Below are 11,470 nucleotides of genomic sequence, written 5' to 3' on the forward strand. Positions count from 1 at the left end.
ATCCTTAACATTGCTTCCTTTTTCCTAATATAAAAATCAACAGCTAGTTAGAATTACCACTGCTAGATTTTTGTTCAGAACAAGCAGACTTTTTAGGGTTGCCTGGAAGATCATTAACGATCATTAACTAAATCAATTACTCCTTTAGAAAAGAACAACACAGCCTGGGCAACATAGTGAGACCTCATCTCTCCAAAAAATCAAAAAATTAACCAGGCATGGTGGCGCATACCTGTGGTCCCAGCTATGGACAGGCTGAGGTTGGAGAACTGCTTGAGCTGCAGAGGTCAAGGCTGCAGTGAGCTGACATCACACCACTGTACTTCAGCCTGGGCAACAGAATGAGACCTTGTCTCAAAAACAAACAAAACAACAAAAAAAAACCTGGGGCTCTTTACCCCAGCATGTCACATAGAGCTGCCAGTGTAAAAATCAAACAAAATGCAAATCATTCCTACAATTTGGAAGGCCTGCCCCTGTGATTTTGGTCTGGGCAGGGGGCAGGGGGAGGGTTCAGATTTGAAATCACTATATGTTTTTCTGTCTGCAGCCTTTCCTATCCACAATTTCTCCCACATAGGCCTCTCACTGAAACTTTGTGTTGGCAGCAGTGGCCAATGACTGCCCTTGCCCTCAACCTTCTCCACACGAACTACATTTCTAGCACTCCACATAGACCATATTTTAAGCTAGACCCTTCCAAAACTATGCCCCAACTTTAGCAAATTTTTTTCTGTTATAATGTAATACAATTAAAGACAGACAAGAAATTTAACTTTATATAAATGTAAAAATCGCCAAAATGGTAACACAGTTACTGTAACACAGCTACTTACTAGAAACCAGCACAATACCATGAGCCTCTGTCATCTACCTTTCACCGACTTTCCTTTAAATACTTTTTTTTTTTTTTTTTGAGACGGAGTTTCACTCTTTTCGCCCAGGATAGAGTGCAGTGGCACTATCTCAGCTCACTGCAACCTCCACCTCCCGGGTTCAAGCGATTCTCCTGCCTCAGCTTCCTGAGTAGCTGGGATTACAGGCACCCGCCACCACGCCCAGCTAATTTTTTGTATCTTTAGTAGAGAGGGGGTTTCGCCATGCTGGGCAGGCTTGTCTCGAACTCCTGACCTTTCAGGTGATCTGCCTGCCTCGGCCTCCCAAAGGGCTGGGATTACAGGCGTGAGCTACTGTGTCTGGCCAACACTTTTTCTTAATTCACAATTTCTATTCCTGTAGAGAATATTATAGTTGGACATTTTAGAGTATGTTTAATACCAATAATCTAGTATATTAGTATAAAACCAGAGTACTCATGATTTAGTTCTAGGACATGATCTATCTGCAACCAAATGAGTATACATTTTATTTGCTGTACCTTCCTGGTTATTCATCAGTTTTTTCTCTACATTCTTCCCTGCCTAACTGTAACCAGCAAAACACATTAGTACCACATCATTCCAACTGTTCAGAAAGTTAGGAGCCAGGCAACCTCAATGCTAAACTCTACAAAGCCAAGCTATACATATTGAAAGGCCAGGGGTAGGGGTGGGGGGCAGGGAGAAAGAAAAAACTACCTAAAGCCTACGTACTTCATTCCATAGAAGATTTAGAATTTATTTATTTCATTTCACATGCAAGCATGTTTCTTAAGTATAATTATTTAGTTTTCCTACACAAAACATACTAGAAACAACTAATCAGAAGGTGACATCTTCAAGGTTTACAAGAAAGCAAAGAAACCTAACCAAAAAGTTGGAAATATTGCTACAACTAGATCCAAGAATAAAATGCACAATCATCTAGAATAAATTTAGAAAAATAATAAACTGCCAGGCCATTTCAGTCATTTCTGGAAAAATTAAAAACAGAAATTACAATAGAACCCAGAATAACAACGGTTATCCATATTAAACTTCAATCATTTAAGATTAAATTCAGTCCATTTTAAGGAGATAGTAAATGTGTCTACAGTAAATTTTCTACATTTTAGAAAAACTTCCATCAAAAACACCCAAAACTGGCCAGGCGCAGTGGCTTACACCTGTAATCCCGGCACTTTGGGAGGCCAGGATTGAACAATTGCTTAAAGCCAAGAGTTCAAGACCAGCTTGGGCAACCTAGTGAGACCTCATCTCTAACCAAGACCAACAACAACAACAACAACAACAACAACAACAACAACAAAATTTACAAGTGTATTCCCGGCGGGGCGCAGTGGCTCATGCCTGTAATCCCAGCACTTTGGGAGGCCAAGGCAGGCAGATCACCTGAAGTCAGGAGTTCGACACCAGTCTGGCCAATATGGTGAAACCCAGTCTCTAGTAAAAATACAAAAATTAGCCAGGCGTGGTGGTGCACACCTGTAGTCCTAGCTACTCTGGAGGCTGAGGCAGAAGAATCGCTTGAACCTGGGAGGCAGAGGTTGCAGTGAGCCAAGATCGTGCCACTGCACTCCAGCCTGGGTGACAGAGAGAGATTCCATCTCAGAAAAATAAAAGTGTATTCCCAGAGTTTGTTATATGGACATCATCTCATATCTGAACCAGTGATCTGCCAACGATGTTAGGAAAAAGTAGCTAATTGCTGAAGTTATTGTTCCTCCATTTCATTGCCTTAATTTCAAAAGCAGAGTTTATGTTTGTATCTTATTCTTAAATTGGTTTTTATTAATATGACCCTCAACTAATTTTTTCTGTGGTTCTCATCCCAGCAGAAAAAGGAATGGTTTCCTATTTACTCATTTAGATAAAGAAATGTGGAGAGACTGTTAACAATCATTCTATATTAAAGACCTTCCAACTGTTACTATTATAAAAACAGGTTTTTTTAAAAAACATCTAATAACCTAATGCTGAATAAAAAGTATTGTGTATGCCATGTTCTTTCTAAACAAATTTTTAAGACTATAGAAAAAACATTGCAAAAAAATATTAAAAGTTGGATAAGAAGTCACAGTCAAACATTTTTTAAAAGTTGGAGCCATCTATACAAGATAAAGCTGAGGCAGAGATGGGAACATACCCACAGTACCCAGGCAGGTAGCAAAAATGAGTGAAAAAGGCCAGGTATATCATCAGAAATGATGGGGACTGCAGTAACCGGTAAGCACATACCCAGTTTAAAGAGGGCGGCTACTGACTGCCCTACTGCTCAGCTCTGGACAATAGGAATATAGCCCACTAATATCCGGATTTCCAAGTCTTCCCCGAAAATCCAGAAATCCATGAATTTCATTGAGAAATATCCCAATTTTTCAATGTTAATCATTAGCTCAAACTTAAAGATACTGGGAATAAAACATATCTCTAAGGTAGTTTAGTCCAGAGGCCACCTTTGAGCTAATGTATGAAAGCCGCCTTCAAAAAAGGCATGAGGGGGCAGTGGATAAAAAGCTTATTAGGGTTTAAGGTCAAACCAGCTTGAGTTTGAATGTCTAATTCACCACTAAGTGGTGGATGATGCTAGAAAAATTATATTTCCAAGTCTGTTTCTTCAACTGCATATCACCACTCTCTCATAACTGTTGAAAAGTGAAACTCCTAACAGAGTATTAGATACACAAAAGGCATCATGGAAATATTCCATTCGCCCCAAGCCCTACAACCCTTAAGGTCCTTAGAAAAATTTTAAAGAGATCAGATAATACACATCCTTGAAGATCTTAAACAAGTTACTAAAAGCACATCAGAGAAGTGCCTGCCATGCCTGCTGCGAGAGGCTGTATACATATACACAGAAAATACCATTAACGTAGGCAATGATATCCTCCTACAACTACAACATAGGATGGGACTGTGCTGGAAATGGACACCATTAGGAAAGTTTATGTTTTATTATTCTAAACACTTTAATTCTTCCTTCTGGCTTCCCATCCTAGTAATATGTAATATGTAAATTGTTCTTTTTTTTTTTTTTTGAGACAGAGTCTCGCTCTGTCGCCCAGGCTGGAGTGCAGTGGCACAATCTCGGCTCACTGCAAGCTCCGCCTCCCGGGTTCACGCCATTCTCCTGCCTCAGCCTCTCCGAGTAGCTGGGACTACAGGCGCCCGCCACCACACCCGGCTAATTTTTTTGTATTTTTTAGTAGAGACGGGGTTTCACTGTGGTCTCGATCTCCTGACCTCGTGATCCGCCCGCCTCGGCCTCCCAAAGTGCTGAGATTACAAGTGTGAGCCACCACGCCCGGCCGTAAATTTTTCTCGTTAAGAAAAATGTCTTAACAAGACAAGGAATTGGCCAGTCGGGGTGGCTCACACTTGCAATCCCAGCACTTTGGGAGGCCAAGGTAGGTGGGTCGCTAGGGCCTAGGAGTTTGAGACCAGCCTGGTCAACATATTAAGACCCCGTCACTACTTTTTAAAATAAATAAACAAAATAAAATAATTTTTAAAAAAGATGATGGAGTTAACTGGACTCAAACTGAAGTTTTAAAAAGATGAAGAGTCAGAGATCCTTAAGGATAAAGACAAAATTAGTCTGTCTCTTTCATTAAGCTCTTATTTGCTGGCAGATTCTGACTCAGAGTAAGAGAAAGTTTAACTGCTTAAGCTCTACTACCTTTAAAGCTCTGGTCAAGTTTCCAGAAAACTTATTTGTATTGAGCAGTATTGTACAAAGCTAAGCACTTACACCAGATTTTTAAATATAAGAGACATATCATACTCTGAAGTTCATTTCGTGTATGATTTCATCAAACCAAAACATTATGGAATTTACTGCTACAGGTGAAATACCTTTTGTGCTCTCAAACACACCAGTTAAATTTAAAAAATAAAATAAAAAAACATGGTATGCTCCTACAACTACAACATAGGATGGGGCTGTGCTGGAAATGGACACCATAGGAAAGTTTATGTTTTATGATTCTAAACACTTTAATTCTTCCTTCCAGTTTCCCATCCTAGTAATATACGAAGCAAGAAAAACTTCACACACAACAGTGACTGACAAATTGGGGAGGTGGAAGCAACAAAAAGGATTTATTAACTACCTGAAAATGATTCATACTTTAAGTTAAATTTTCACCACAACTTCTAATCTACACAAATTTCTCCTTTCTCTCATACGCTAAAACAAATACATTCAATTTGAATGTGCTGAAGTCTACAAATCATCACACAAAGATCTTACAAGTGACCAAAAATAGCTCAAATTAGTAGATAAAAATACCCCATAGTTACAATAAAATTACAAGTATCTCCAAGTACCCAAAAGCTAGAATCTTGATACTAATTTTAAAACAAAACTAATAAAACTTGTCTTATGTTTTTTGAAAAAGTTCTGCTTAACAGAAACACCAAAAATTAGCCTTTTAACCAATGCTTAATGCAATAAAGGACTCTGGAAATCTGAGTTTAGAAAATTTTTGTATAAGAGTTTTAACCTACAAACATGTTATTCAATTGTTTTTTCTTCAAATATAAGACTACATCAGTTTCCTACTGTTTTCATTATTTTTAAAAGAACATTTAGTATACTACTACTCAGTAAAGTGCCTCATGTGTTTGTCTTACTTTTTATTAACTTATAGAGAACAGTGTCTTAACTCCTGAATTTAATCACAAAAAGTGAAAAGAGATAGGAAAACGATTTGTTGAAACCCACGTTTAGAACAGAAATAACAAATGTCAGATGAAAAAGACTCCTCTAACAGAGGGTCTCCTGCACATAATCCTTTTTAAAACTAAACATCTATTATCAGCTCTTAATCTATAATGTGTATCTTGCCTGATGAATTGGATTGAAAAAAATAAAACGTGTAACAAAAAAATGAACACTACAAACTATAACAGAAGTCTGCCTACGCAGTACCACCCTCGGACTCGGTAGAATACAAGACAGAAATACACTTGGCCCTGCAGTCATAAGTCAAAGTGGCAAAGAAAAAAACAGAAACAATGCATTACATGAAATGGTCAGATATTTTCTAAATTATTAAAGGCTACAGACACTCATCCAAAGCATTCCTCAAATTTTTTCAATCGTTGCTTTTAGGCACACTTTGAGGTTTTTAAGTTTACTCTGGGGCAAGTCAAAAAGCTTACCTAAAATAAAGCACTTTACGCAAGAATAAAATGATGCAGCTGGTCCTAGGATACACCGGAAATAAAAATCGTTGTCTTCAAAACCCGAAACAAGAAATGACATGCTTTTAGCAAATTTAACTTTCATTTGCAGGGGGGAGGGGGCACTGTTTTGACAATCCACTAACTACACTGCACATCTACTTCACCTGAGAGTTTAACGAAACTCTTCAAGTTGGGTCACCCAGGGACCGAACTTCTACTCTAAGAGACCCAATCCAGCCTACAAATCAAAGAACATCCCCAAATGTTTACCCTTCTCCCGACCAAACCCTTTCCCCTGGGCGACAGAATGTTTTCAATGAACACCAACACACCCTCCTGTGATCTCTCTCCAAACACAGGACACAGGAAGAACCGAGGCCACTAGTCTCAGATAAGCGGGTGATGACTGCTGCCACTCCACGGGAGGCCCCTCTGCAGAATGGGGTCGGTCAGGACCGGCGCGCCGGGTAAAGAACAATACACGAGCCCAGCCGCAAACAACACAACTTCCCACGAGTCTGCGCGGCGGCTCTCGGCGGCGGAGAGGACTTCGGAATCCGCCACCGGGCAGGGGCTGGGGGAGGAATGGTGAGCAGGATGAGCGCTGAACGAGGACGGCAAGACCGCCAGCCCCGTTGCGACTGCCTGCACCGGCGCCCGCCGAGCAGACTGGAGGGATGCAGCCACCAGCCTGGGTTCCACCGCTCTCGCCAGGCGACGCGGATGACCCGACTTCGCTTCTCTGGGAGGCGACCCCCGCCTCCCCGGCCGCCAGGGCGGTGGGGGGAGCGGGGAAGGCCTCGCCGGAGGCTTGGGAGCCTCCTCGGCCCGCCACCGAAGGGAAAGCGGTCGGGGCGCGGGGGACAATAGGGAGCGGGGAGCGCGGCCCGCCAGAGTGGCGCCGCTGGCCGGCTGGGCTGACTGACGCGCACGCCGCGAGGAGCGACTGGGCTCCGCTCGGCCCGGCCGCCGCTCCGCCGTGCTCGCGGCGCCCCCGGCGCTCGCAGTCGTGCCTCACCTCCCATCCCCGCCGCCCAGGAGAGGAGCAGAATTAACACTCTCAGCAACACCATCTTCCGCTGCCGCTGCCTCCTCACGGGTTAACAGCAGCACATCGATCCGGAGGGAGAAGCTGAAGGGGCTTGGTCCGGAGCCTCCACGGGAAGCCGGGACCTCCCCTGGCAGGAGAAACGGCGAAGCACCTCCCTCTCGCTCCACTTCAGGGGCCGGCAACGCTCCTAGATCCTCCAAAACAGGGACCTCCCTCCCCCTCGTTCGTTTCCTTCCTCCCTTCCCCGCTTTCCTTCCCCTGCTCTTTCCCTCTTCTCTCCCCCCTCCTCGAAACTCAGACCTCCGCCTCCTTCTTCACCACGTGACGCGCGGGCACCCAACTGGCACGCGGAGCCGCGCCCCTACCTCCCGCCCCTACCCGTCCCCCAGGCGCTTCAGGGGCGCGCGCATGCGCGCGGGGGACGGTTCCCGTGCTGCTAGGCCCGCCGCCGCTTCCTGTCCGCCGGCGGAGAGCTGGGATTGGGCTTGGGAGGCGGGGTTTGTCCCGGTCCCGCCCCGGGGCGGGAGCGCTCCTACGCGGAGGTAGTGCTCCGCTACGTGTTAGAGCTACTGAGGACCTTCCCTTGGGCTAAAATGGACCGTGGAAGATGTAAGCGGGGCTGCTTTCCACTTCTTAACGTCACAAGTAACAGAGGTTTTCTTTCTTCTTTTTCTGCCTCTCCTGGTGCACCACAGCTACCAAGTAAACAAAAAGTCCCAACAAGCAGTAATTATAGCGGCAGCTGCCCCAGTGATGGGAACATAAATGCAAAAACCTTCAAGCAGCAGAAAGAAAAGACACCATGTCCGAGATGTAATTTTCCGAGCTCTTTACAAATTTATGTCACAGACTAAGGCTTTAGCCTTTGCAAAAGCATGCAGCCTGAACCAGACGGTCGTGAATCTCCAGTCCAGAAAATGTCCTCTTTTCTCTCTCTGTCACATCTCTGAAGCGAATCCACGCACATCTTCTCCCCAACTTCTTAAAGCTTGTGTTTGTTTTCTCGTAACTCATTTTGATTCTTTAAACTTGCATGTCATGAACTAGGAGTTTTTATGGCCATTTAATTAGACATTCTTCATCTACTTGGTATCGTGCTTGAGTAGGCTGAATTAGGGAGTGTGTGTGTGTGTGTGTGTAAATTGTTTTGTTTTGCTTTCTAAAGACAAGGTCTCCGCTGTCTCGCCGGGCTGAAGTGTAGTGGTGTGATCATAGCTCACTGCAACCTCCAACTCAAGCGATCCTCCCGCCTCGGCCTCCCACAAGTGCTGGGATTACAGGCGTGAGCCACTGCGCTCAGCCTTAATGTTATTGATACTATAATACACTGAAATTCCTATACTGTTACCTGTATATTTTATACCATTTATTACCATTAACATAAATCAAGAGTATTTTTTTTTTTTTGAAACGAAGTTTCGCTCTCATTGCCCAGGCTGGGGTGCAATGGTGTGAGTTCGACTAACCGCAACCTCTGCCTCCCAGGTTCAAGCGATTCTCCTGACTCAGCCTCCCAAGTTGCTGAGATTACAGGCATGCGCCACCACGCCCAGCAAATTTTTTGTATTTTTAATAGAGACAGGGGTCTCACCATGTTGGTTAGGCTGATCTCGAACTCCCAACCTCAGGTGATCCGCCCGCCAGCCTCCCAAAGTGCTGGGATTACAGGTGGGAGCCACCGAGCCTGGCCGTAAGAGTCTTCTTTAATTCTCAGTTTGAGAAATGAATGATTCTAGTTTTGCTGCAACATTAATAAGCTCAAAAACGGACGTTTCAAAACCATCATAATTGTATCCATTTATAATGAGATACATGGAATCATCAGAGGATGGCAGAATCTCACGAATGTTTTTTTTTTTTCCTTCATTAAAATATTCAGTCTTAGGAAATAGTTACCTGCAGACATTACATCGCATATCACCTGTGCTTTTTACTAATCTCTTGTGGTAGTGTTGTCAACAAATGATATTTTTATTTTCTAGCTCTTAAACCGCCTTCTAGCATGTTTTCTGTTGCACAGTATTTTTATTATGAATTCCAGTGATTAGAGGCAAATGGCACTTTCCCTTAAAATTCAACTGGAAAAAACTCCAAAACTATATTTTGCATTACCAAGATGATTACTGAAAATTACATTTATAAAGCCTGTATATTTTTTTTAATTTTTAAAATGTATTTATTTTGGCCAGGCACGGTGGCTCACAGCTGTAATCCCAGCACTTTGGGAGGCCAAGGTCGGCAGATCACTTGAGGTCAGGAGTTTGAGACCAGCCTGGCCAACATGGTGAAACCCCGTCTCTACTAAAAATACAAAAATTAGCCAGGCGTGATGGCGGGCGCCTGTAGTCCCAGCTACTCGGGAGGCTGAGGCAGGAGAATGGCGTGAACCCAGGACGCCGAGCTTGCAGTGAGCCGAGGTCGCGCCACTGCACTCCATCCTGGGCCACAGAGCGAGGAAAAAAAAAAAAAAATGCCGGGCGTGGTGGCATGTGCCTGTAATCCCAGCTACTCTGGAGCCTGAAGCAAGTAATCCCAGCTACTCAGGAGACTAAGGCAGGAGAATCACTTGAACCTAGGAGGCGGAGGTTGCAGTGAGTCAAGATGGCGCCACTGCACTCCAGCCTGGGAGACAGAGCAAGACTCTGTCTCAAAAAAATTAATTAATTAATTAATTAAAAATTAAAAAACAAATAGCCAGTGCAGTGGTATGCACTTGTAGTCCCAGGTACTTGGGAGGCCGAGATGGGAGGACTGTTTGAACCCTGGAGGTTGAGGTTGCATTGAGCTGCGATCACACCACTGCACTCCAGCCTGGTAACACAGACAGACCTTGTCTCAGAAAAAAAGAAAAACCGTATTTTTTTATTTGTCAAGCACGAATGGCATTACATACCAGCATGATAATGAATGGTATTCCAGTGTTACAAGTTTGGGCTACTATTTTAACTTAATTCATTATTGATATTTTGCAAATGTATGGAAAACTGATGAAATATTAAAGTATAAGGTCTGCATGTACACTATCACAGACTGCCTGGGTTTCACTCCTAGCTCTGCCATCTATAAACCATGTGACTTTGGCCAAGTTTTTTTGCCTTCTAACCTCAATATTTCTTTTTTCTTTTCTTTTCTTTTCTTTTTTTTTTTTTTTTTTTAGACAGGAACTCACTTTGTCACCCAGGCTGGGGTGCAGTGGTGCAACCACAGCTCACTGTAGCTAGCCTCAGCCTCCCAAGTAGCTGGGACTGCAGGTGGGGAGGCCCCATGCTGGGCTAATTTGTTGTATTTTTTGTAGAGATGGGGTTTCACCATGTTGCTCGGGCTGGTTTCAAACTCCTGGGCTCAAGTGATCTGCCCACCTTGGCCACCTCAAAGTGCCGGGATTACAGGTGTGAGCCACTGCACCTGGCCTCAATATTTCTTTTGTAAAATGACAATGAAAAAATATTTGCCTCAGCAGATTGTTTTGATGATTACATTTAAATTAGTTAATATCTGTAAAGCAATTGTAACAATAGACCTGGCATATAATAATTGCTATATAACTATTAAGTAAAAAATATAAATATTATGGTCACCACATGAACACTCAACATCCACTTGAAAGCCATAATTATTTTAATAGCATTATTTCCTCAGGAACAATACAGTTTTTATATTACCAGTATAATAAAAGTTATCCTCAAGTTTTAGTAATGGGAAATTCAGCTTGTAAGCAAATGCTTATATATTATACAGTGTAATAGACAAGTAATACTAGAGGAGAATGCTTGTTGCACAGACTGAAGGCCAATGCTGGTAAACATTTCAACAATTACATGTGAATTTCCAACTTCTACTAAACTGCCTGCTGGATGTCCCACTGTCATGCCAAACTCAATATATTTAACTTCATATCTCTGATACTGGCACTACCACTATCCCAGAAACCTGGAATCATTTTAGCCTGGGCACAGCGGCTCACGCCTGAAATCCTAGCACTTTGGAAGGCCAAGGCTGGAGGATCACTTGAGCCCAGGAATTTGAGACTAGCCTCAACAACATAGTGAGATCCCGTCTTTATTTTAAAAAAAAGGGGGGGGGGGCGGGTGGCCGGGCGCGGTGGCTCAAGCCTGTAATCTCAGCACTTTGGGAGGCCAAGGCGGGCGGATCACGAGGTCAGGAGATCAAGACCATCTTGGCTAACACGGTGAAACCCCGTCTCTACTAAAAATACAAAAAATTAGCCGAGCGTGTTGGCGGGCGCCTGTAGTCCCAGCTACTCGGGAGGCTGAGGCAGGAGAATGGCGTGAACCCGGGAAGCGGAGCTTGCAGTGAGCCGAGAGCGCGCCACTGCACTCCAGCCTGG

The 11,470-nt window shown here is 43.6% G+C and overlaps 1 protein-coding gene across 3 annotated transcripts in view; it reads right to left on the reverse strand.

The window, feature by feature from the left end:
- The window catches only part of LOC116463538 (disintegrin and metalloproteinase domain-containing protein 10), a 158,711-nt gene extending 151,259 nt beyond the window's left edge, over window positions 1-7,452 (reverse strand). The window contains exon 1 of one of the 3 annotated variants that reach the window (XM_032146673.2): window positions 7,090-7,452. In XM_032146673.2, the coding sequence (XP_032002564.1) occupies window positions 7,090-7,144 (55 nt within the window). In that variant the 5' untranslated portion in view covers window positions 7,145-7,452. Of the gene's footprint in view, window positions 1-6,047; window positions 6,347-6,403; window positions 6,446-7,089 lie in introns of those variants that run through there. The other 2 variants (XM_032146674.2, XM_058434685.1) reach the window with 2 other exon arrangements.
- Between the last annotated feature and the right edge of the window lie 4,018 nt (window positions 7,453-11,470).

This window comes from Hylobates moloch, unplaced genomic scaffold (assembly GCF_009828535.3).
Source record: "Hylobates moloch isolate HMO894 unplaced genomic scaffold, HMol_V3 SCAFFOLD_40, whole genome shotgun sequence".
Lineage (NCBI taxonomy): Eukaryota > Metazoa > Chordata > Mammalia > Primates > Hylobatidae > Hylobates > Hylobates moloch.